The following is a 26,176-nucleotide window of genomic DNA, read 5'->3' as shown; positions in this document are numbered from 1 at the left end:
ATAATAATATACGTAATATATATAATATATACGCTAATACACCCCCGCAGTCGAAACAGGAAAGGAAAGGACGTGGAGACTGTAGACAAACTGTTGGAACAGTTGAGTAGGGAGTCCTTTCGTGAAGATATCGGCAAACTGGTAGGCGGATGGGACGTGAAGAACTCGAATGTGTCCCAAAGCAACTTTGTCTCGGACAAAGTGGATATCGATCTCCACATGTTTCGTACGAGAGTGTTGAATAGGATTGCTGGATAGGTAGACGGCACTGACGTCGTCACAGTAGACAATAGTGGCTTTCGAAAGTGGGCAGAGCAACTCAGAGAGTAGGTTGCGTAACCAAGTCGTTTCGGCGACGGCATTTGCGACAACTCGATATTCGGCCTCCGCACTCGATCGAGAAGTAGTGACCTGTCGTTTGGAGGACCAAGATATGAGGTTGTTGCCAAGGAAAACACAATAGCCCGATGTCGAACGACGAGTGTCAGGGCAGCCACCCCAATCGGCGTCGGAGTAAGCGATAAGGGAGAGGTCCGGATTGGGGGAGAGCTGAAGGCCGTGATCGAGAGTGGCACGAATGTAGCGAAGGCTATGCTTGAGAGCATCCATATGAGGTTCCCTCGGATCATGCATGAATAAACATATTTGTTGCACAACATAGCAGATGTCGGGACGAGTGAACGTGAGGTATTGCAGTGCACCGGCAAGGCTGCGATAAAGAGTAGGGTCAGCAACGGGGGGTCCAGTGGTCGAAGACAACTTGCTCTTTGTGTCAGCCGGCGTAAGACAAGGGTTGCAGGAAGCCATGTGTGCACGCTCTAGTATCTCGTCGGCGTACTTGCGTTGAGAGAGAAATAGCCCCTTCGACGAGCGAGTAACTGAGATGCCGAGAAAGTAGTGAAGGTCGCCAAGATCCTTCATTGCGAACTCTTGATTGAGGGCAGCGGTGATAGAGCGGATCAATTCAGGTATGGAGGCCGTAAGTACAATGTCATCGACATACAGCAGAAGGTAGGCGCATGAACTGTTGCGACAGTCGCGTGAACTGTTGCAACAGTCGCGTGAACTGTTGCGACAGTACACAAAGAGTGAAGTGTCGGACTTGCATTCTCTGAACCCCATGGTAGTAATGTGAGATGCAAAACGCATGTACCAAGCACGTGGTGCCTGCTTGAGACCGTAGAGTGCTTTGTTGAGACGATACACGTGAGTGGGGCGAGATGGATCGACGAATCCGGGAGGTTGCTCGCAGTAGACAGTTTCAGAGAGATTGCCATGTAAGAAGGCATTTTTCACATCAAGCTGGTGGATTGGCCATGATCTCGAGAGAGCAATACTGAGAACTGTTCGAACAGTGGCTGGTTTGACAAATGGGCTAAAAGTCTCGTCGAAATTGATGCCAGCCTGCTGGTGAAACCCACGAACAACCCATCGTGCTTTGTATCGCTCAAGGGAGCCATCAGACTTGAGTTTTTGTTTGTATATCCACTTACCAGAAATAACTTTAGTGAACAGGGGGCGGGGCACAACATTCCAAGTATTGTTTTTAATTAAAACAGTATATTCCTCAATCATGGCGTTTCGCCAATTTTGGTTAAGAAGAGCTTGACGATAGTTGGTGGGAATGGAAGAGGTAGAGGACGCAACAAGAGAGAAAGGGACTTTGGGTTTGTGGATGCCCATTTTACTACGAGTCACCATAGGGTGAGCAGAGGGAGGTGTGGGAGTAGGAGAAGGAGACGTGGGAGTAGGAGAAGGGGTTGTGAGCTGGTCGTGGTCGAGAGGTGGTGCTGCAGGTGAAACAGGTGTTGGCTGTGTTATAGGACTGTTGGACGAACTGTTGGAACAGGGTGGTTCACTGTTGGAATAGTTGGAGGTACTGATGCAAAAGTTAGACGAAGTCTGAGGGAGGAGGAACATGGAGGGTTTGTTTTCGTCCAAAGCAAAGGTAGGAAGTGTGTTTTGGGGGAAGTTGACTCAGCAAAAGGAAAGCGAGTTTCGTCGAAGGTAACATGACGAGAAATTATGATTCGGCCAGTGGATCTATCAAGGCAACGATAGCCTTTGTGAGAGGAAGGGTGACCGAGATAGACACAAAGAGTAGAACGGGGGGCGAGTTTATGTGGTGTGGTGGCGGTGAGGTTGGGATAACAGAGACAGCCGAATACTCGAAGATGAGAGTATGTAAATTTGATGAGGTAAAGAGCTTCGTGAGGAGTCCGGTTTTGTGTGGTTTTGGTAGGTAAGATATTTAGTAGGTGTGTGGCCATATGAAGGGCTTCGACCCAATAAGTAGGAGGAAGATGAGCTTGAAAGATGAGGGATCGAATCATGTTAGAAATAGTGCGGATCATTCGTTCTGCGTGTCCGTTTTGAGGGGAGGTGCGGGGACACGAGAAACGATTTAGGATGCCGTGTTTAGTGAAGTAGTTTTGAAAATCCGCATTTTTTAATTCACGACCATTATCACTTTGTAAGGCTTTCGGGGATGTTGGAATTGATTTTTGAGAAATGTATGAAAATTGACAAAGGTTGTAAAAACGTCAGATTTATTTCGAAGAGGAAAAGTCCATAAATAATGGGTAAAATCATCAACTAACACAAGGTAATATTTGAAACCCGTAAGACTAGAAACAGGATAAGTCCATAAATCAGCATGAATAATTTGGAATGGAGCAACAGTAGTAGATTTTTGAGAAAAAAATGGTAGACGAAAATGTTTGCCTAATTGACAGGCATTACAAAGAGACTCCCTATGGTCTTTATTATAGGAAAGAAAAGTGCTAGAAAATAAACGGGACATGACGTGTTTGCCGGGATGGCCTAGACGCCGACGCCATAGAGTGCGAGGCGAAGGTGTTGCGACAGTGACGAAAGCAGTGGGAGGTGAGGTGGGAGGAGGAACGCCAATGGATATAGGTCACCGGAGCTATTGCACCTGAAAATCTCGACTCGACTCCGAAGATCCTTCACATAAACACCAAATGGGTCAAATTCAACCGAACATGAGTTATCGCGGGTGAACTTTCGAACATAGATAAGGTGTTTGACGATATTGGGTGTGACATAGACATTTGTGAGGCGGAAAAGAGTGGTGGGAAGAATTGTGTGGCCTATGTGGGTTATAGGAAGGGTGGAACCATTACCGACGACGACATGTTTGGGGAAATTACTGCCAGGATTAAAAACAAAATTGAAATTACCTGAGTGTGGTGCCATATGAGAGGTCGCCCCGCTGTCCATGAACCACTGTGACTCGGTATGTGACTCGGTAGGCTGCTGAAGTGTCACCGTATTCAAACGGTTTGCGAGATCCACCACGTTGGCACTGTTGCAGGAACTGTTGCAACTGTTGATGAAACTGTTAGAGCCGTGGCATGGTTGCTGGTGCGGATGAACCTGAGTAAGAGCCGAGTGGCCGGTGTAGGGTTCAGGTGGTCCAGTAAAGTAGGCTTGAGCCGCTGGAGTGGATGGGTGGCCCGACGTATTTGGAGCGGATCCCAGAATTGACGGGTGTCGGTAAGATGCGCGCCAGAGGTGAGATGTACCATGAGCACTATGGTAGCCGTAGTGCTGCATGGGGTGACGGTCAGTGCTGCGACCTCCGCGACGGTTGGATCGGCCACCCCCGCGCTGATAGTGCGAAGAACTACCTCCGCGGGAACTGTTGCAGGAACCGTTGCAACTGTTGGATGGACAGTTCGCGTTGGAGGCGTAGAAAACAGCAGCGGTCTGCTCCGGTTCAGCAATTCTTGTTTCTTCCATCTGAAGAAGCGATCGAGTCTGTAGAAAGGTGGGAAGGGAATTCTGAAAGGAGATGAGGTTGGCGACGGTCTCGTAATTTTTCGGAAGGCCGTGTAGGGTTTGTAGGACGAGTTGTTTGTCGGAGATTGGATTTCCGACATCGGCCAAGTTGTCCGCCGTGGTTTTGATTATTTGGCAATAATCGTGAATGGAGAGAGTGCCTTTCTTGAGGGACTTGAATTTTTCTTCAAGTTGAATGGCTCGATAATCTTTGTTATCGGTGAAGAGGGAAGAGATGGCGGTCTATAGATCACTGGCGGTGGAAGTTTTTGAGAGAACCATGCTGGACAAATCATCGGAGATGGTGCCGTAGATCCAATATTGGAGGAGATAGTCGGCGCGCTGCCATTCATCGGCAGAAATCGAATCCGGTCGGGGTTTTCCATGTAGAAGATCGGACATGTAGAAGATCGGAGAGGCAGAAACGACTGACGGTAATTGTGAAAAAGTGGCTCCACTTTTGATAATTGGGATTTTTCAGATCTAGAGTAACGGGGATAAGAGATTTGATATTAGAGATGACATGAGCAAGGTGAAAGGGATTGAGAGGGGCGGTGGAGGGAGAAGAAGTGTCGCCGGCCATGGAGAAGAAGGGGGGGCGACGGCTATGGAGAAGAAGGGGTGGTGACGGCTAGGTTAACCTAGTGTATGATACCATATAGGAGAAATATTTTGGAGAAAAGAGAGAATGAGTATCTCTCACGTATATTAATCATATATATAGTTACATGTAGGAAACTCTAACCTACTACACAAGGTAACCTATTATACAAGGTAACTAGAATAAATAAGAATAATAATAATATACGTAATATATATAATATATACGCTAATAGTTTGATATCCTCAATAACTTACCGGGTTGATCCGCAAATATTATGTTATCATGGCTTATTTTAAAACTCCGATACCTAGCTATCAAAGGCTTTGGGAGAAATATATGTTGGCTGGTCATATCACATACTATCTATCATTTTCTTACATTTGAAGGATTTTTTTCGGCATACAAGATAAATTAACTGGGGCTCGATCTCCACTAGCATAATGCACATAATATAAGTCAATATTAGCATTTTTGCTGGATCGGGATGAATTTTCAATGTCCAAATATTTAGAATCGGATTCGGGATCAATTCATTACCGACCTTGCTGAATAGCCATTCTCTTGGCATAGAAAAAACATGTAGACAACAGCAATGACGCTTTATATATCATTAATTACACGTCGCAAAAAAAGAAAAAAAAGCAAATTCTAAGAATGTTGTAACAATTTATACCTTGATATATTTATATTGACGCCTAGTTCGTTTTTTGACCGTAGCATACGGCTATTTAGGAACGCTAGTTTTTGAAGGGCCACATCTTTCTTTCATGGCATTGTAGAGTTGCTCTCCGTTCTGTATGCCACGAAGAAACACGACTGTCAAATATTGAGGGTTATAAGCAAATAATAAGACGGCTAAAAATTCTACGGAAACTTACAAATATTACTGGGAAGAAGTGAATTTGTCCTTCGGGTTTTGTTTGTGTCTCCTTAAAGTAAACCAAGATTGGGAAACTAGGCCACCAGAGCTCCCAATTCACAAATGTTGAATATCTAGCAATTTTATTTAAATAGTAAAACAATTGCTTTAGTGTGAGGAAATGAATCAGGTTACTAAAAGTAAAAGGGTATATACTTACTTCCAGCGGTTTTTGCCACCTACAAAAGCATTTTCACCCGAGTCTTGGAGCTCATCACCGACTTTTACCTCCTGCGATCACGTTTCTTGGAATAAATACGATATGTATAGAGATGCCGTATATCAAGATGTAAAACAACCGTGCTAATTGTTTATGCTGATTTCTGTTTATATATATATATAAATGCAGAAGGTGATTAGACGGCGCTACGACATCTGAAACTCGTATATGGGGCAAAATGCACCAAGTTGTATGTTTCGAAGCGGGACAGTCTCATTTTTGTATTTTGAGGGGGGAAGTGCAAAAAAGGATTCTTTTGAGGGGGCGAAGTGCAATTTGCCCCTAATCAAATGCAAGATTATAAAATGCATCGGTCATGATTGTAGATTGTTCTGGGCTGAGAAAACAAACCAGGGAATTTTCATCAAACACGAATCTCACTCTCGTTGCCTGAAACAAGAAAATCAAAATTACTGATTTTCAATTTTCAAATGATAAAAAAATCAACTAGGAAGAATATCAACTCTATGATTTTCGATTGAAAAATTACCTGTACTAAGAGGAGTAACCCTAGAAGGCCAAAAGGGGCGGCTGCTGCTAAATTATCCGTATAAACAAAACCGCCACTCATACCTGCCCAAGTTAAGAGACTCCGACATTAAGAACGTAACCATTATATGCGAGCTTCTACACATGTGTGTGTGGAACATATATAAAACACATCGAACAATGTAAGAGATCGTAAAAATGAAAAATAGAAATGAACATCGATAAACTATGTGCATCTCGGTTGTGAGGACCCACCGAGAAGTACGATTGGAATGCGGTAATCGGGTTCGGGAATGATTGTCCGTTTCTTAACTCCCTTTCCGAGCTGCAAAACGCGAAAACTAGTTAGTTCTTGCATTTTAAGGATGCGGTTTTATAAGCTTCAAATCCGGAGAAAAGGCAATAAAATTGTTGCCTCAGACCATAAGTTTCCATCCAATTGCAAAAGCATTTCCGGAAATTTTCTTCACTGACATTCAAAAAGGTTAAAAGCTATGTAGCACGGAAACTTCAACTTCCTAACGTATCCGCGTTTCGTTTCCAACACTCGAGGACACCTGCCGGACACTTTATGGACCATTTTGCAATTTCTGAAAAGTTAGAAACATGCTTGACTACCGAATTTCCAAATAGTGTTTTTACTTCCCTAATTATTTACATGATTTAATGATCAATTGCGAATTGATAGTTTGATAATAATATATATATTGAATATATTTGTATAGAAATGTTAAAAAGAACTTATATTTAAATAAAATCTTAAATGTTTATATAGCATATTTATAAGGGCAAATTACCAAAACCCCCCTGAGGTAAGCCTAAATAACGAAAATCTCCCTCACGTTCTCGTAATTACGAAAACCCCCCTTGACTAACGGTTGACCGAATTTTTTTAACCGAAAACGTGAAATGTCTATTATATCCTTCTGTTAAATATGTAAAAAATAAAGGGCAAATTACCAAAACCCCCCTGGGGTAAGCCTAAATAACGAAAATCCCCCCTGACATCCCTTTCACTTGATGATTTATTGCTTTTATAAATTTATTTATTACTTTGTAATTTGTATTGATAATTTGATATTATAATTTTTTTATTTTTTTTATTTATATATTTTAATTGATTTTATTTATCCAGAGGAGAATGGTTATGTTTTTCGGTGTAGTAACGAGCTTTGGTGTTTTTTTCACTATTTTAACGAATATTTTTAGCTAAAATAATGAATAAATAGAAATTAAATAATAAAAGTACCCGAATAATATAAATAATAATTACTATTTCGTAAAAGAACTATCCACAGTACCTTTCCACTCTTCAAACCTCATACCCGAATTAATATTCTCTAATTATTATCTATTTTTTGAATTAAAATAATAAAAATATGTAATTAAAAATCATAAAAATATAATAAAAATTTCATAAATTCATGTAACTTCAGTAGGAGCCATATGGGATAATTTTCGTGATTTTTTGAATATATTTTGATATTTTTCTCTATTTATTATCTATTTTACTGTATTTCTTGAATTAAAATAATAAAAAAATATAATTAAAAACCAGAAAAATAAAATAAAATTTCAATAATTCTTGAATAATCAACAGGAACTAATTGGCATAACTTTCGTGATTTTTAAAATATATTTCGATATTTTTCTCTATTTATTATCTATTTTATTGTATTTTTTTGAATTAATATAATAAAAAATATAATTACAAACCAGAAAAATATAAAAAAAATTCAACAATTATTTTAATATCAACAGGAATTATTTGGCATAATTTTCGTGATTTTTAAAATGTATATTGATATTTTTCTCTATTTATTTGGTAAATAAAATGCTTACAATTACCCCCCTAAGGGTAATTTCGTGTACAAGGGCAAAATTGGTATTATCGGAGGAATATTCGGGAGAATCAAAAAGATTCTATCGAGTTTAACACCGTTAGAGCGATTTGTAAGATGTCTGCATACCTCAGGGGGGTTTTCGTAATTACGAGAACGTGAGGGGGATTTTCGTTATTTAGGCTTACCTCAGGGGGGTTTTGGTAATTTGCCCTATTTATAATTTTAGAGACATGTCATTTCCCTGTATCGCCGTTTCTGTTTCCATGTCAGTGCTACATAGGTTAAAAGTGATTTTTTTTCAACATAATTTGATGATTCTAACATGAAATACACATTGTTTGAGATAATATGAAAAAAATAAAATCTCAAGAAAAAAAAACATTTCTCACTTCTCAAAAAAAAAAAAAAAAAAATCAAAAATAGCGATTAATGAAAAATGAGAGAAAAATACGAACCGCAGAAGAAACAACTGCACGCCTTCTCGGAGCAATTCCTGAATTTCTCGTAGAAAGGGAAAATGTGTACATAAATTTGCCGCTCAGCAAATTGTGAGATGATTGGCTTCCAGAAACGCCTACTTTGTCATAATCTGATAAGAGAAGAAGCTTAATCGCTCAAATTGCAACAGAAGTAATGAAGAAAATTGAAAGCGAATTGGGGGCAGAAGGCTCACGGTGTGAATAAACAAATGGAGAAGAAGCGCATAAGAGAGCTGTTTCCATGGCGGAAATGCAGAGAAGAGAGTTTTTCTCTCACTAGAAAAAAAAAATGTTCGATTTGTAGAAGTGGGAATTAATGAGAGGTGGAGGAGTGATGCTGCTGTGCGTGTGTCTTCCAGTTTCAGATGATCCCTACACTGACTCTGTGTGTAAACAACTTACTCGAGATATTTTATTAACAACTTTATTTTAGCTCGATTTTTTTTAGGGTTAATAGCACTTAACCCCCCTGTGGTTTCCACGTTGTGCACTTTACCCCCCTCTGATATCAACTTAAGCACTTAACCCCCATGTGGTTGTCAGTTTGTAGCGGCCGTCTAATAATCCGTTAAAGTTAACAGCAAGTGCATCTCACTCGCCCAAAATTGAAGTGGTTGAAGATTTTGCAAGCTAAAATTCGTGATAATATCCATATTGCCCCTTTTCCTTCAATAAAAAACCCCTACACCAACCTCTCATTTTTCTTTTAATTAAAAAACAAAATAGATTTTTTAAAATTCTATACTACATAATTTTTTGAATTTTAAATTAATTACTGTTTAAATACATATAGGAACTCTTTTACAACTAATAATCATCATCTGCTATGAGATGAAAACAAATTTACAACTGATGCTAAGAAATATATATATATATATATATATATATATATATATATATATATATATATATATATATATATATATATATATATATATATATATATATACATATATATATATATATATATATAAAAGAAATCAATTTAAAAATTAGAAAAAAAATTCCTAAAAAAACCAGTTACAAAATAAGGTTTAAATAATGGCTGATTGATTTATAAAGCCTAATAAAAAATAATACGAAAAAAAAGTAAAAATAGAGTAAAGGAAACGGATGTAAGAAAATGGAAAATTTGGATGATGAGGATTAATTAAAAAACAAAATAGATTTTTTAAAATTCTATACTACAAAATTTTTTGAATTTTAAATTAATTACTGTTTAAATACATATAGGAACTCTTTTACAACTAATAATCATCATCTGCTATGAGATGAAAACAAATTTACAACTGATGCTAAGAAATATATATATATATATATATATATATATATATATATATATATATATATATATATATATATATATATATATAAAAGAAATCAATTTAAAAATTAGAAAAAAAATTCCTAAAAAAACCAGTTACAAAATAAGGTTTAAATAATGGCTGATTGATTTATAAAGCCTTATAAAAAATAATACGAAAAAAAGTAAAAATAGAGTAAAGGAAACGGATGTAAGAAAATGGAAAATTTGGATGATGAGGATTTTGATCGACCCGCCGCCGATGAAAAAAAAAACGCACGTTTCTTTCTGGAAAATTTCGGAGGCCATAATCTGCCTGGGGTTCTTGCTTCCCATTTACGTACCCCCTCCATCACCCAACTCAATGCCCCGATTCAAGATTCTCAAATCTAATATATTCTGTGTCTACAATAATACAAAATACCTATATTTCTGAAACCGTAAAATATCAAACCCCCAACCATATTCTCTGAATGTAATCATACGTAACATAAAATTATCAATATTCTTCACAAAATTGAGGACTTCAAAGAAGAATCGAAACCCTAGGAATCTGATATGTTTGCCCGAGAAGACAAAAAAACTCGAACATTGGTTTTTGACATGAAATCTTTGGGCTTTTTCCTCTGTTTTTTAGATGTAATTTTCTGAGTTTTCTTGGAATTTTATTTTTTTCAAGGAGTCTGGAACAGTTCAAGGGGATTTGAAGACGAGGAGAAGAAGCAATTCTGATAATTGTAATTTAGTCCTATGAATTGGTGTTATTTCTAATTTAATGCAATTGAATTTTTATTTATTTACAAAAAGAAATATAACCTGCAAATAGTAGGAAAAATAATGGGGTAGTTCAGATATTTAACATTTTCAGTTAACTTTAACGGTATATCTGACGGCCGCTACAACTTGTCAACCACAAGGGGGTAAAATGACGAAATTGATATCAGAGGGGGGTAAAGTGCACAACGTGAAAACCACAGGGGGGCTAAGTGCTATTTACCCTTTTTTTTATTTTGTTTGGTAGCTCGAGTTTTTAGCGTTACGAGTTCAAATTGAACATTTATTTTCGTGTTCGATAAGTTACAAAGTTTGGTTCGATTAGGAAAAAAACAAGCAATTGGAGCACGATTTGTGTCTGATCATGTTAAGGTCTATGTAACACGGAAACTTCAACGTCTTAATGTTTCCGCGTTTCGGACACGTTTCTGTCCGATACGAGAACATTTGACGGACACCTTATGGGTCGTTTTGCAATTTCTAAGAAGTTAGAGACTTGTTTGAATAGCATTTTTTTTAATATTTTGTTGTTTTCCTAATTATTTATATGATTAAATCCATCAATTACAAATTGATACTTGATAGTAAAATTATTTTGAATATGTTTGCATGAAAATAAAAAATAATAATTTATATATAAAAAAACTTATATATGTTCATATAGCATATTTATAAATACACGTTTCTCCTAATCTCTTGTATCACCGTATCGTCGTTTCCGTCTCCATGCTACGTAGGTTAAAGCTGAATTGAGCTTGACTCAATCCCCTAAACCAATTTTAAAACACTTATCGAAAGTTCGATAACATCTATTCACATCGGATCAATTCATTTACACACCTAGCAATAATCGACGGATCATATCAAAATTAGCATATTCGAAACAAAGTCAATTAGATTTGAAGGTGCAAACTAATTCAAATTTGTTCAAAACATTTTCGTATAGGCAGGAAAATTAGAATTTCAGAGATCGAAATGAAATATATATCTTTTCCCAAATTTGAAATCGACAAAATTCGTATATTTTGTTTATTTATTAAAAAATTAAAATCCGGCTGCAAATCAGAATCTCTTATAAAATGACAATTCCAATAAATGAAATTTGAAAACCAAATTCAATAATCATAATTAAAAAAAAATGGAAAAACATTCGAATATCTAATCGGAATCCACAACATTCGCAAATGCCTACTACCTCTAGCTGTTATTTGTCTCATACTCTACTTTTAATAGAGGGTAAATTACAACTACACCTTTGAAGTATATTAAAATAACTTTTAAGCCCCTATTGTATTGGTAATTACAGCCACACTCCTGAAACAATTATCGGAGCCAAGATTTTTTGCCCTGGAGACCGATATGCACTATATTTGTTTACCACAGAGCCGTTAATGCTACCATAGACGAAAATTTATAAATCTTATATAAAATAATAAGAATTTAAGAAATATTAGGAGAACTATGTCACCTCTTAGCTCTATGTTTTATCTACCACAGTCTGAAGCTAATAGTCCGTAGAACCCTAACGGAATAACTTATACAATGCATCATCCCGTTAAAGTTCCTAACAATATTTCAAGAGTGATTGTAATACCGATACTATAGGGACCTTAAAGATATTTTAGCATACCTAAGGACGAAAATGTAACTTACCCTTCATAATAAGATCTTAAAATTCTGAAAATCATAATTCCAAAAATACCCATTCAATTTCAAACACCGGAAGAAGCGAAAAAAGTGAATAATACAGCAGTATTATTTTTGAAAATCATAATTCCAAAAACCATTAAACAAACAATAGATCATTCCAACATTCATATTTTCAATATGATGATAAAAATCATAAACAATGTAATAAGATCCCATGTTTTCATTATTAAACAAGCACAAACATCTGAAGGATTCAAACACTATTTAAATCGGTCCAATCGATTCTTCCAAAGGCTAGTTATTCTGTGGGTCGGTAAAGAAGCTGTTAAGCGACGGCATAATCTCCGGTTTTCGATTACGAACATATTTTCTCAGAGCATGCTCCTTGTACTTGTGTCCCTCGTCGAAATTATCCAAAATTCCAGCAGCCCTGTTTTCCTTGTTCACCCTGCCCAGACAACAACACGCATATATATAACATCCGGTATTATTGCAATTATATTTCCAAAAGATATTTAGCATTTGAAGCTAATAAATACGGAGATCTGTTTGCTTCATAGATTTGAGAGACGGAAACAAGTCGAATCTTTTCTACCACATGCAACGATGGCTTGTAAAACAACCGCTTAGACCTCCCGAATGTGATGATTTGTAAAATTTTGTACGATTGATTTAGTATTTAATAATAATAAATACATATGATATTTTACTGCAAATAAAATGTACACAAAAAATAGTCAGTCATACAAGTATTGTTAAAGGTCTCTTAAGTTTGTGTTTTCGTCGGTTTCGTGTATCTGTAGTTAATATTAAAGGTCTCTTAAGTTTATGTTTTAGTAAGTAAAAATTTTACTTTCTTGAATCAAGATCAGTACTGATGAATATTTGACTACTTAAGAAATTCCGTATTTGTTCGCCTGTGATATTCGCAGAAACTTAATTTGTAATGTAGAAAAAGAAACCAAAAAAAAAACAAAAATTAGAGAGCATCGGCTTGTTTTTGTTTTAGGGAACAAAATAACTAATTACAGACACCTTGGAGGCAACCAATATAGCAGATATCGAATTCACAACTCGAACTACTTAGACAAAGGTTGACCTCATACTTCATATTTCTAAATCAAGAATTCAGGAAAAAAAACAATGTCAAGAACCCGATTTCTTAAGGTTTTCAGACTTGATATTGCCAAAGTTTCATGATTAAGAGTACTCATATATACCTAGGGTAAATTATGGCCACCCCTGAGGTAAGGTCAAATTACGAAAAACCCCACATGTTTGGGTAATTATAATCTCCCATCCCCTGTGAATCTTCTTACACGTCCATCCTTTAAGTGTCAAATTTAGTGGAATCTTCTAAATTATGTAGAATGTTCTCCAGTTTGTACCCGTTTTACCCCATTAGAGCTCCACATTTTCAAGCAAGATGATAAAAATATGTATCTCTTGGCTTGTAAATATCAGATTGTGATGAGAAAATGCATTTTTTTTTTGCATAAAATGAGTACAAACTAGAGAGCATTCCACAAAATCTAGAAGATTATGTTGAATTTGCCACCATAAGGGTGGACGTGTAATAAAATTCACAGTTGAAGGGCTGGTTGTAATTACCCAAAGATGAGGGGGTTTTCGTGATATGACCTTACCTCAGGGGTGACCGTAATTTACCATATATATGGCCTATATATAGAAGTATGTCTCAAAGGCCCAAAAGATTACGAAATAATTCTTCGTTCAATTACAACTAATTAAAATCAATCCAAGGGTCCATTTGGATAGAAGGATTTAATTTGGGAGAAGAGATTTGAAATGACACCAATTTGAATTCATTTGAAATCCACCACAATTGCTCCAAAAATAACAAAAAATGAGGAATGTGGATTTGAAATTCCTGTTCAAATCCCTCAATCCAAACAAGTCCAACGGATTCGTTAATATGGATTCGAAATCACAAACCCCCAAAAAATTCCTTCCATCCAAATGAAATCCAAGAAATTTAACCTTAACTTCGAAATTCACAAATTAAAGACACATCAATTAAATTTCCCCAATTTCCCCAGTCATCAACTGACACCAAATCACCCCAGAAAATTAATTACTCTTCCAAATCTACATCTCACTTTACTTATACACGCAGGAAGTGTGTGTGTGTGTGTGTTCTAGAGAGAGAGAGAGAGAGAGAGAGAGAGAGAGAGAGAGAGAGGGTATACCGGACTTCAGGGTTGCCGCAGATATTGCGGACCAGTTGAAAACCACAGATCCCCACAGCAAGCCCTGTAGCTGCAAACAGTGGATACACCTACACACACACACACACAAACACAAGATGCATCAGCGATAAAGATCCAGTAAATTAAAATCGATTAATCAAAAACAGATGATAAAGAAAAATAAAGTTGAGAAAAAAACCTCAGGCCGGATCCAGCGGTTGGCAGCGGCCATTTTCAAGATTTTTCCTTTTTTTTTTCTCTCTCTTTTTCTTTGGGTAGAGGGGAAAATGAGGGTTGAGGAATGATTTTTAGTTTATTTATTTGTTGAAGACTGCTTCAATTTTATTTATTTTCGGGTAACATATTATTTACCCTCTAATGTATAGAAAACATCAAATGCCCCCCTTTATTTTTTGGTCAATGGTCAAACTTTTAACGGTGTTAAATTTGAGTGTGTAATGACTCTTTTACTCCACTTCATGTCTGATATAATCCCCTGATTTTTTTTCTAGGTTGTTTCACTTTCTAGGATTGTTGACGATTTTTAGCGTTCGATTTAATTAGATTTTTTTGTCGATTTTAGTGTTTGATTTTGGGGGGTTTCAGTTTTCTTTTTTGTGGGTTTAATATGAAAAACTTTAATTTTAATTTGCAATTCTTACAAATTACGGATACATTTTAATTTTAGGGTTTTTTTAGATTTTAGGGATTTTTGGTTTTCTTTTTTGTGAGTTTTTGCATTCATAATTTGCAAAGCTTCATTTTTATTGATTCGATTTTTCAGTTTATTTATGCAGAAACGAAAGAAAAATGTTTGAAAGAGTTAAAAATGACTGGAAAATGTGAGGAAAAAAAGAGCTGAAAATAATGAAAATTTTGATGAAAAATGGCCAAACTATGCTTAAAGATTTTTTGGGGTATCGTCAAAAAAAAACCAACAACTCTTTGCAACAATCAGTCTAAGGGTTTGACTAACGAAATCAGTAAAAATGTTGACGGTAGCTGTTTGTTTGATGTTTTTTTAAACATTAGAGGGTAAATAATATATGGGCAAATTACCAAAACCCCCCTGAGGTAAGCCTAAATAACGAAAATCCCCCCCATGTTCTCGTAATTACGAAAACCCCCCTTGACTAACGGTTGACCAAATTTTTTTAACCGAAAACGTGAAATGTCTATTATATCCTTCTGTTAAATATGTAAAAAATAAAGGGCAAATTACCAAAACCCCCCTGAGGTAAGCCTAAATAACGAAAATCCCCCCTGGCATCCCTTTCAGTTGATGATTTATTGCTTTTATAAATTTATTTATTACTTTGTAATTTGTATTGATAATTTGATATTATAATTTTTTATTTTTTTTATTTATATATTTTAATTGATTTTATTTATCCAGAGGAGTATTCATACGGATTTATGCTTTTAGCTTGAATGATGCATGGTTGTATTTCTCGAATTGTAAAATATTTAATTTTATATATAAAAAATAATTAAATTTTGAAATCTCATTCATTGATTTTTTTTAATCCAATAAAAATACATTGTACATTCATAATGATTGATTATATTTGGGTTTAATTTAAGAAAAATAAGTATTTTGTACATTCATAATGACCCCTCATTAAATAAAATGCTTACAATTACCCCCCTAAGGTTAATTTCGTGTACAAGGGCAAAATTGGCATTATCGGAGGAATATTCGGGAGAATCAAAAAGATTCTATCGAGTCTAACACCGTTAGAGCGATTTGTAAGACGTCTGCATACCTCAGGGGGGTTTTCGTAATTACGAGAACATGGGGGGGATTTTCGTTATTTAAGCTTACCTCAGGGGGGTTTTGGTAATTTGCCCATAATATATTTCGAATAGTACAGGGTGAAAAAAATACCCTTTATTTTTTAAATGCCTTGCAATATAATTTTGATATTACTACGGAAAAGATAAGGTTCTTGGAATTGGAGAGAAGGCTGATTGGCAAGTTGGTGGGGACATTTGACTTTTGGGTCCATACTTAGCCAATGACATGTCAACACGTCTCCACAACCTTAAAAGAAAATCATATTTTTTTCACTATTACTAGGGCAAATTACCACTGCCCTAATATATTCAAATTACGAAAAAATTTCCTCTTATTAATAGAAATTATTATAATTACCTTAACATAATGGATTGTTTGGTAATTTGACCTTAAATCAGGGACTGCTGTAATTTACCCAAACAAATAATGAAAAATGAGATTCGGGCTATTGTAAAGCATACAAGTTACCAAAAAATCTAATGGGCTGGGCCGGCTTAATTCTAGTTGTTAAAAAAATACCAGCCCGTTATGATTCTGAGCTATAAATATGAAACGAGAATAATCCTTTTCTTTTTCCTTTATGTCGAATTGCTAAAAAAATATTACATGTTATTCTATTGGCAAAAACTCCCTATGATTTAATTTTGCTTTAACACGCAACTGCCTAAACATGAGTAATTGCTAAAAAATTTGCAGATATAACAAATGCTCGATTTTTACTTTCGCCTAAGTCCGCCTAAACCCTAAGGTCCGGATAAAGGTGTATGTATATCTGCACAATGACATGTTATCTATCATTTATATATAAAATAAAAAAAATCATGTTTTCAAGAATTTTATTTAATCCTCCATCTACTGTATTTTTCAAAAAAGAGAAGATTAACATAATAAAGAGTGAAATTTGAGAATTTAGAACTTAGGTATCTAAATTTTGAACAAAGAAAAGAAAAATGAATAGAAAAGGAGAGAACAAGATATATAATTCGGGGGTTGGCTTACCAATTCTAATATTTCCATGGTCTAAATTACTACTTTTCGCTTTTTTGGGGTGTAAAATGCAATTCAGCCATTTATTCCCCAACCAATTTGGGAGGGGAAACAAAAAAGGAAATAATTTTTTAAAATCAATAATAACAAGTTTCTTCATTTGCATTTGGATTGAATGGTTCGAATTCGACGATAAAATTTGTGGGATTGAAATGATTTCGTCAAAATTAATGATAATATTCATTAAGTGACGGTAATAAAATGAACTATAGAGATAACGGATGAAAATAAAACATACGATAAATAAAAATTAAAATAAAACTATATGTTAAAATAAACGATAGCTTATGAAATTTGGCCTAATTCATTATTTTATATGAATTGATCAACCAATATTTTCACACAATTTTCCCATTGTAATAATTTCCAAATTTATGATGTCGGTTTTATTATTAGAACCTAACAAAAATCATTAACTCACCACCACCTTTAACATTTCCACCATATTTCTTAACCCAAAAATAATAAATAAAGAAAAAAGAAAAAGAATGTATACACCCTATCAAAATACCATTGATTAAATTTTGGATAGAATTCTATTAAAACGATAGAGAAAGTTTTATTGTTAGTTACAAAAACATTTAGTAACTTTCTTCATTTCATAAAAGCGAAAATCACATCACTATATAGCATAAAAAAGACGCTCGCCTTAGTCACAAGTGGCCGCTGACGAGTTATCACGGAAAATCAAGAACCTATTGAAGACAAAGAATACATGCGATCGATCATTTTAAATTTAATTTTTCCTTTTACAAACAGTTAGTTTCTCTTGATTATATTTTAACTTTTATATATAAAAAAGTGCGCATCGTATCAATCCATCGTTACTACAGTAAACCAAGAATCTATTGAAAACAGTACACGTGTGAGTTAATTAACTCGAGCAGAGTGTTACTACAAAAAGTTGAATAATATCTTTTGGTAACTTTTATATAAAATTCTCACATTCTATTTAATTTTTTTTTTTTTTTTACCTACATTCAACAACTTGTTTTAATTTGCAAAATAGTTTTTGACTCTCTCTCATATTTACGTGGGGATTAATTAACCTTTTTTGAATAGAAACAAAATCTTAAATACATGGTTACAAAAAGGCCCCGCAAATCCATAGTGATATTCGCATCACCTACCATAGGGGCCAACTGTAAATAACGTGAAATAGAGGGGTAAAATTGTCAGTTAAGGTACTATATATATGTCTTCCCAGTTGTAACTCACGCTCACGCATTCCCGTTTGAAGAGTCGAAAAAAAAGAGAAAAAAAAAAAAACGGAAGGGTTGGAGCGCAGCAGAAGCAGTTTCCGTTATCCACATTCTCTCCTCTTTCTCTCTCTATATCTAGGCGTTTTTCTCTCTCTCTCTCTCTCTCTCCTCGCGTATCTCCGATCAAGTTAGGGTTTTTCCGATTGGCGAACGAGTTGACTCAGCCATGATTTCTGATTCGATCCCCAACGCCTCAATCGCCATGGCCTCGGCTAACCCCAAAGAGTTCGCCAAGAAAAAGAGGGTACGCCGATTCTGTAAATTTGAGAATTTTTTTTTTCTTCTCTTCACCTCCATTAAAGCTGCGCTTGTATTTCTGGATTGTCTTTAATCTTTCTCTTCACGTTTCCTGTAATTTCAAATTTGTTTTCGGGAATTGTTTTTTTTGTTGAATTTGATTGGGGAAAGTTTTTGATTTTATCTAATTGCTTCAATACGTTTCCGTGTGTGGTTACAATTATTTTATCAATTATCTTCATATTTTTCTTCTTCTAATTTATTGTGTCCCCTAAAATTTGCCCCGCTTTTAATGACCTTGTTGTCAGTTTCTGCTATTAGATATTTATCGCCAGCTTGAAAAGTATGCAATTTTTCCTTTTCGTCGTTTCTAATACTAGATATTTTTTCTATCAATTTAAAATTTAGGCGAATCGGTCGGCGAAGTTGAAGCAGTGCAAGCTTGATGCTCGTCGCGAGCAGTGGCTTTCTCAAGGTTTGTGGAAGATCTTGCTTTCCTTAGGATCTTAGATCTCTTACACATTCAAATTTCAATATATATACATACACACATATATTATATATGTGCAAAAGAATGCATGTGAGGACCTTGGTCTACCTTTTTTTATTGAAATTTGGACCTTTCATCAATTTCTTATTTAACCTAGTGGATGCGTGTCCACTTGTAATTTCCTTTAAATATCGGATAAGATTTAGTGATGAGGGGTTTGTTTATGGTTCCAGTGAAAAATAAGGGTGGGTGTAAGGATGAAGTGACCGGTGGAGCAGTTGCACATGGAGGGCCACCACTGCAACTGGTGACCAAGAGCAGCCGATCGATCGAGAAGCTGGAGAAGATAAAGACAAAGTGCGAGGATGAGATTTACGGAGAAGAAGGATCGTTAATGAATCACTTCAGCGATTCCGAGTCGTTGCCTTCAAACAGCCCGACCAGCCACACAAGCAGCGTGTTGGGCAGCAATGATTCGGGGCTCAATTTCACCGCAAGCAGCAGAAGCAGCATAAGCAGCAGCGGTCGAAGTAGTAGCAGCAGCAGTAACTGTTTCTGCACAGGAAATATGAGCGAGGAAGATGAAGAAGGAGATGCTGATGTGGAAGACGATTGTTTGGATGATTGGGAGGCTGTGGCTGATGCCTTAGCTGCCTCTGATAAGAAACAGCAGCAAGAGCATGCCCCTAACACAGGCTCTGGTTTAAAGAATCACGAAAATGCTATAGAATCTGGTACGCAGGTGGGAGTGGGACCCACAAGTGCAAATCAGGAGAGTGGAGGAACTGCCAAAGAGAGGTCGCTCGTAAATTGCTGTGCTTGGAGGCCTGACGATGCTTGTCGTCCTCAAAGCTTGCCCAATTTGGCGAAGCAATATAGTTTCCCCTTAAATTCGGAGCGGCATTTGGGCGGCAGAGGAGCTGTTTGGGCATGCAAGAATCTTGGACCGACACCCACTTCTTGTCCGATATGCTTTGAGGATTTGGACTGCACAGACTCGAGCTTTGTTCCATGTTCGTGTGGGTTCAGGCTTTGCCTTTTCTGTCACAAGAGGATTCTTGAGGAAGATGGGCGTTGCCCAGGTTGTAGGAAGCAGTACGAGTTCGAGCCACTTGAGGGAGAGGCTATGGTGGATGGTGGAAGCTTGACTTTTCGATTGGGATTGACCAGGTCTTGTAGCATGATCACAAGATCTTGAAAAAAGAGTCTCTGTTCTTCAGAAACTTGTATGTTGGGTTTCTCTCTTTCTCTGAGCGTGTCTTTGCGTTTTTTGTCCTTTACTGTTAAGACTGTTTTCTTTTTGTTAACAGCCTTTAGATATTGGTATAGAAATGTGATTTTGAAAGCACAGGGGTTGATCTAGCTCGCTATCTCTCTCTCTCTCTTTCTCTCTCTTTGTTTTTTTGTGGATATGTTCTGTATTGTGCCTATGCCTTGTGCTGATGTAGAAGACTTGTTATGTGAATAGATAAAGGTGATAGAAAAAACTGAATACATATTACTTCTCGACTGTGGTATTTTTGCCGTTTGTGTTTTGGTGAATAAATGTATGGTAGTTGGAGTTTCTTGGGATAATTGATTTACCTGTCTGAGTTGACTTAGATTAATTGATTATCCAGCCCCAGTTAGTGGTTTGGATTTGGATTTGGATTTGGATTGGTGAAGTAGAGTATCTGTACATTATGTTAATCTGTGTAGAGAGAGATCAAGCGAGTAATAACTTTCCATGTCGTTATATTGAAGAGCCTTTATGGACCGCCTTGACTGATCAAGCTGTTATTTTCATTTGGTTCGTTTTTTTCGTTAGACAGGCAAAAGTTCCATGTTCGATAATCCGATTATTACTTTGATTGTTTCTTACTATTTATGTCTTGGGACTTGATTTAAATGACCTTGAGAATATTCGAACTTAGAGGGCAATATGATTTTGAAAATATATGATTGCAGAGTTGGATAGCTAAAAATAAATAAATGTTAAATATCTGTTTATTATTATTATTATTTTTTTTTTGTACGCTTTTTGCTGATCTGTTAAATATGCTATGTAAGAGCAGTTAATCTGGTTTTGTTTTGCCATAACATCTAGTTGTGTTGGAGTGAAGACAATGCCATGTGAGGCTGATATAAGGATTATTACTTGCTGATTTGGATTACTGGATTAGTTGATTTCTTGATTTGTGCTCATTTTGGAGTGTTGTTATCTGTTGATGCCCGACACCATTCCTACCACTGCTCTCTCTATCTCTCTCTGTATATATATATATATATATATATATATATATATATATACACACACGTGTAAGTAAAGTACATTCTCGTAGGTGCTCCTGCCCCAGTGGAGAAAGCAGATCATCTCATGCCATGGTAGAGGTAACCTGAAACTACACTACACTTTGTGTTTTCTTTTTTTTGGTAGATGCTCGTACTTTTAATTTGATAGAAAGCGGGCAATTAATGCTTGGTAAATGTCTCGACTAATTGGTAATAGTTTCCGTACCTTTTTTTTCTTTTCGTAGTTCAATCGATTTTAGCTTTCTGCTGTGCTGCTAGTTCCACATATGATTTTAGAGAATTTTATGTTTTGTTGCGTAACAGGTAAAAGTCTTCTTCTTTAGCTATCACTTTTCTGTTCAAAGGTTTGGCAATCTACTTTGTTCAGTGTTTATTGTTTAATTAGTCCTGACTGTTGGTCTATAACTAAATCTATAAATTATAAATTTCCCCTCGACTTTTGCTTGATTTTCGTACTGCGCCTATTGTGTCGGGTGTTTGTCGAATACATCCTAACTTTAAAGGGTAATTTGTAATTGAACTCAGAGCTCGAGTTCGGCAGGACTTCGCAACTTATCAAACAAAATTATTTGTTCGAATGCGATTGGCCACGTTAACAAACAGAGATGATTTTACCAAATGATCTCGAATCGAGTAACGAGTAACGAGTAACTTGAACTTAATTTTCAACCCTATCTATACGACAAGGACCTTCTTATGTGTATATGCATATACAGTTAAACCTCTATAAATTAATACCGTTGGGACCATCAAAATTTCATTGATTTAGCGAAATATTAACTTATCGATAAATTAATAATTATTAATTTATACATTAATTAATAAATTATTAATTTATAAAATTACTTTTATTATTATTTTCAATAAATACATTTTTTTTTATTTTTTTATGTGTATATTATTCACTGTACCATTAGTTCAATGCATTATAGAGCTCGTTTCACGAACGGAATCTCTTAAAGTAGCAATGGTATAGAACGATTTTATGTTGAGTTACGACAAAACTGAACTTCAATAAGAAACAAGCAACAATTAAATTATATTGTATTAAGCTTTCATAGATCTATAAAATATGTACTATAGCATGTACTTTAAGAATTGTTTTTATGCATTATTAATTTATATATTATATGGGGCTTCTTAAATTTTTCGAATGTGTATTATCTTATAAATTTAGCGAATTATTAATTTAGCACGTTGTCCCCGAGTCGGGACCGGGAAAATTTATTATTTAAGCGAGATTATTAATTTATCGGGTATTAATTTATCGAGGTTCTACTGTATGTACTTTCCTAGTACTCGGTCGATTAAAAGAAAAACGATCCAACCAACAATTAGTTTCTAGAAAACTCGGAAAATTTGATAAATTCTACGTAGCGACCGCAACAAAAACCCCAATTCTTTTTTATTTATTTATTAAATTTCACAAGACATCACACTCACAAGCTCACAGTACAGGACAAATTAATTAATTTATTTAAATATCATGCATGACAACATTAATTTTGGCAAACATACTTCATTAGTAGCCATTAACATGAGGCTTAGCCACAGCACAAAGTGCACTCTTTTTATGCATTGCCATTCCAGGCAATGCATCAAAAGTAACATCCTCACCCTTCATTCCGTAAGGCAATTCCCAATCGAACTCGTTCAATAGATTGGCCAAACAAATCTCGACTTTCGCCATACCTATCGATATCGCAGGGCAACCCCTACGCCCTATTCCGAACGGAATAAGCTCCGGGTCCCGCCCCCTCACGTCCACCCCGCTCCCCAAGAATCTCTCTGGCGAAAACTCGTTAGGGTTTTCCCATATCTCGGAATCTCTTCCGATGGACCATGCATTGATGTACACCAAAGTTCCGGGCTCGATTTCGTAACCATCTATGGTACATTTTTGCATGGTCTCCCTTGGGGCTAAAAGTGGAGCTGGTGGATACAATCTGAAAGTTTCCTTTATGACTGCCCTTAGATACGGAAGGTTTGCAATGTCGTCTTCGTCTATTAAATCTTTTTTCTCGTTCTTGGCGAATTCCCGTATTTCCGTTTGGACTTTCTTCATTATCGAAGGGTTCTTGATTAGGGCCGTCATTGCCCATATTGGGACAACTGAACTCGGATCTACTCCACCCGATATAATATTCTGCAAATTGAAAAGATGTGTTTGAAAAGTACTCAGGCCTCGTTTGGCTGACAAGATTATAGTTAACCTTTTGATTGTTAAGTATTTGGGAAGATTGAGCTTTTATCTATACTAACCCTAATGAGAAATGGTTCTTTATTAATATGTTGGATTAAATTGAAGGAAAAAATACCATGAGGAGTGCTTTGATGTGGTCCAAGGTAATATCAATGGAAGATGATCCATCTCTTCTAATCCCAAGTAGAAGACCGAGAATGTCATCGTCCATTGATGTCGGTCTATTCGGATCCAAGTGTTCCTCGATGAGTTCTTGATAGAAAGAATCCAAGTCGTTGAAATTCTTCTCGAGCCTCCTAGCCATTCCGTTGATCTTATCAATCCATGCGAACGAAGGCAAATAATCCCCAACAAAGAACCCTCCGAGCATGGCTTGAGCTTCATGCAGGAGGTGGAAAAAGCGGTTCCTCTCGTACCCTTCGGCCCCATAGTCCTTGCCAAACGCGACCCTACATATCGTGTTGCTCGTAAACGAGATCATGACCTCGCTCAAATTAGTGATCCTAGACATGGATGCATCCTTGGATATCTTCTTGATCATTCTAGAAACTTCGTCTTTGCAAATGGGGTGGAAAGATTGGACTTGCTTGAGGCTAAAGAGATGGAGGGTAGAAATCTTTCTCATCTCCCTCCAAGTTTCGTTGTAGGTCGAGAACGCTACATCGAGACAGTTGTAAGACAACCTCTGTAGGCTGACGAGGACGGGCCGGCCCGAAAAGGCAAAGTCGTGGGACTTCATGATTTCTTTCACCGTATTCGCGGAGGAGATCACAAGCACTTGTCTGAAACCGAGCTTCATTGACATGATTGGACCGTATTGTCTCGAAAGGGTGTATAGATACTTGTGGGGATTTTTGCCGTCAAATTGATGCAAATTTCCGATGAATGGAAGCCCACGAGGCCCCGGCGGACGATTCTTTCGGGAAGGTTTTGTTTTGTGATTTTGAAAATAGAGAATGAGGAGTATAGGAAGAGATAAAAACACAAGTATTGTCATTGGTGTCATCTTCTTTAATATTTTTTTTGTTTTTTTTTTGTTTTATGGTTCTTGAAAATATATGCTGTCTTTATTTATAGATTTAATTTCATGCCTGCATGGGGTTAATGGATTTAGGCAATATTAATGGAAGGTATTAAGTTGATAGAATTCCTAATTCTGAAAAAGGGAATCAGCTAAGACAACTTTAATTGGATTGGTTTATGTATCATCTCATTTTAAGTTAGCATACTCCAGCTAGCTAATTTATTATATGATCATTTGAAATTCTTGATCTATGGTCCCCATATATCAAGGCTATATCTATGGATAGTCGGAGCGGCGCGAAATATCGTGAGTCGCGTTATCGCGCCATTGTTCTAGGAAAAAAAAAATAGTATATATGAATCTAGAATGGAGGTGACAAACATATCTTTACATAATAATAACATAGTTTTGCATCTTTGTAATTATAATTATATGTTGCATGCGCACAACATTGTCCTACAATTCTCTACTATACATGATGGATTTTCAAAAGAATTCTAAATTATTTTAGCATTTCTTTTATGGACAAATGGTAAAGAAAGACATGACAAGGGACTTAAATGCATATTGGTCCACAACAAAAACAGTCTTTCAAATAAACTCATCCCCATGTCTTTAGTCTAAAGTACCCTCCATAATATATTTTTTATTAATTCCATCCATTATACTCTAACTTCCTTAATATTACACATTGACCCAGGATTTAAACAAATATATCATATTAACCCCTATTTTAATTTTTTTTTTCAGAAAATAATTTTTTTTTCGCCCGGTCAACCGTGTCTCCGGCGTTGACTTTTTTTTTTTTTTTTTTGAAATTTTGTTTTTTCTTAGAAAAATTTATTTTAAGTAATATTACTTTCTTGGCTGCTAAATTACTGTCTCATACATAAATATTACTGTTTGGAACAGTAATATTATGAATATTATTTTTCCGAACAGTAATATTACTAACATTACTGTCCCACACAGTAATATTATTACATGAGATAGTAATATTGTGGTCAAAGAGTAATATTACAGTCGGAGACAGCAAAATTGTAGGCCAAGACGATAAAATTAAAATACAGTAAAAGTACTGTCTCAGACAATTAAATTACTGTTGGAGACAATAATTTAGCAACCAAGACAGTAATATTAATTAAAATAATTTTTTTGAAGAAAAACAAAATTTCAAAAAAAGAAGAAGTCAATTAACAGTTAAGTTACTGTTAGAGACAGTAATTTAGCAGCCAAGACAATAATATTAATTAAAATAATTATTTTTAAGAAAAAAAAACGTCAATCAACAGTTAAATTACTGTCTCACACAGTTAAATAACTGTTGGAGACAGTAATTTAACAGCCAATACAGTAATATTAATTAAAATATTTTTTTTAAGAAAAAAAGAGTCAAGTAATTAACAGTTAAATTACTATTTCCGACAGTTGAATAACTGCCGGAGACAATAATTTAGCAGCCAAGACAGTAATATTTATTAAAACAATTAAAAAAATAAAATAAAAAGTCAACGCCGGAGACCCGGT

At 35.8% G+C, this 26,176-nt stretch overlaps 4 protein-coding genes across 4 annotated transcripts; 1 reads left to right on the top strand and 3 right to left on the bottom strand.

Moving 5' to 3' along the window:
* Nucleotides 1-4,876: 4,876 nt before the first annotated feature.
* Nucleotides 4,877-8,754, bottom strand: LOC105966792 (uncharacterized). Its single transcript, XM_012991373.2, has 8 exons — nucleotides 8,554-8,754; nucleotides 8,336-8,469; nucleotides 6,292-6,361; nucleotides 6,038-6,120; nucleotides 5,899-5,937; nucleotides 5,488-5,558; nucleotides 5,287-5,401; nucleotides 4,877-5,201 (listed from the first exon to the last, which is right to left on the bottom strand). The coding sequence occupies exons 1-8, from the start codon at nucleotides 8,600-8,602 to the stop codon at nucleotides 5,133-5,135; spliced, it is 630 nt and encodes a 209-aa protein (XP_012846827.2). The 5' UTR covers nucleotides 8,603-8,754; the 3' UTR covers nucleotides 4,877-5,132.
* Nucleotides 8,755-12,191: 3,437 nt separating this feature from the next.
* Nucleotides 12,192-14,661, bottom strand: LOC105966791 (uncharacterized). The gene is made up of 3 exons (XM_088817018.1): nucleotides 14,496-14,661; nucleotides 14,297-14,385; nucleotides 12,192-12,534 (listed from the first exon to the last, which is right to left on the bottom strand). The coding sequence occupies exons 1-3, from the start codon at nucleotides 14,526-14,528 to the stop codon at nucleotides 12,381-12,383; spliced, it is 276 nt and encodes a 91-aa protein (XP_088673144.1). The 5' UTR covers nucleotides 14,529-14,661; the 3' UTR covers nucleotides 12,192-12,380.
* Nucleotides 14,662-18,202: 3,541 nt separating this feature from the next.
* On the top strand, nucleotides 18,203-20,475 carry LOC105966790 (RING/U-box superfamily protein). The gene is made up of 3 exons (XM_012991372.2): nucleotides 18,203-18,647; nucleotides 19,049-19,115; nucleotides 19,364-20,475. Exons 1-3 carry the CDS (start codon nucleotides 18,570-18,572, stop codon nucleotides 20,326-20,328), a joined length of 1,110 nt encoding a protein of 369 aa, XP_012846826.2. The 5' UTR covers nucleotides 18,203-18,569; the 3' UTR covers nucleotides 20,329-20,475.
* Nucleotides 20,476-22,786: 2,311 nt separating this feature from the next.
* On the bottom strand, nucleotides 22,787-24,644 carry LOC148771278 (6,7,8-trihydroxycoumarin synthase-like). The gene is made up of 2 exons (XM_088817679.1): nucleotides 23,741-24,644; nucleotides 22,787-23,568 (listed from the first exon to the last, which is right to left on the bottom strand). The coding sequence occupies exons 1-2, from the start codon at nucleotides 24,629-24,631 to the stop codon at nucleotides 22,945-22,947; spliced, it is 1,515 nt and encodes a 504-aa protein (XP_088673805.1). The 5' UTR covers nucleotides 24,632-24,644; the 3' UTR covers nucleotides 22,787-22,944.
* Between the last annotated feature and the right edge of the window lie 1,532 nt (nucleotides 24,645-26,176).

Source organism: Erythranthe guttata, chromosome 4 (genome assembly GCF_056151865.1).
Source record: "Erythranthe guttata isolate IM_541 chromosome 4, IM_541, whole genome shotgun sequence".
NCBI lineage: Eukaryota > Viridiplantae > Streptophyta > Magnoliopsida > Lamiales > Phrymaceae > Erythranthe > Erythranthe guttata.
The sequence above is the reverse complement of the archived record's forward strand: the minus strand, read 5'-3'. Positions and strand labels throughout refer to the sequence as shown.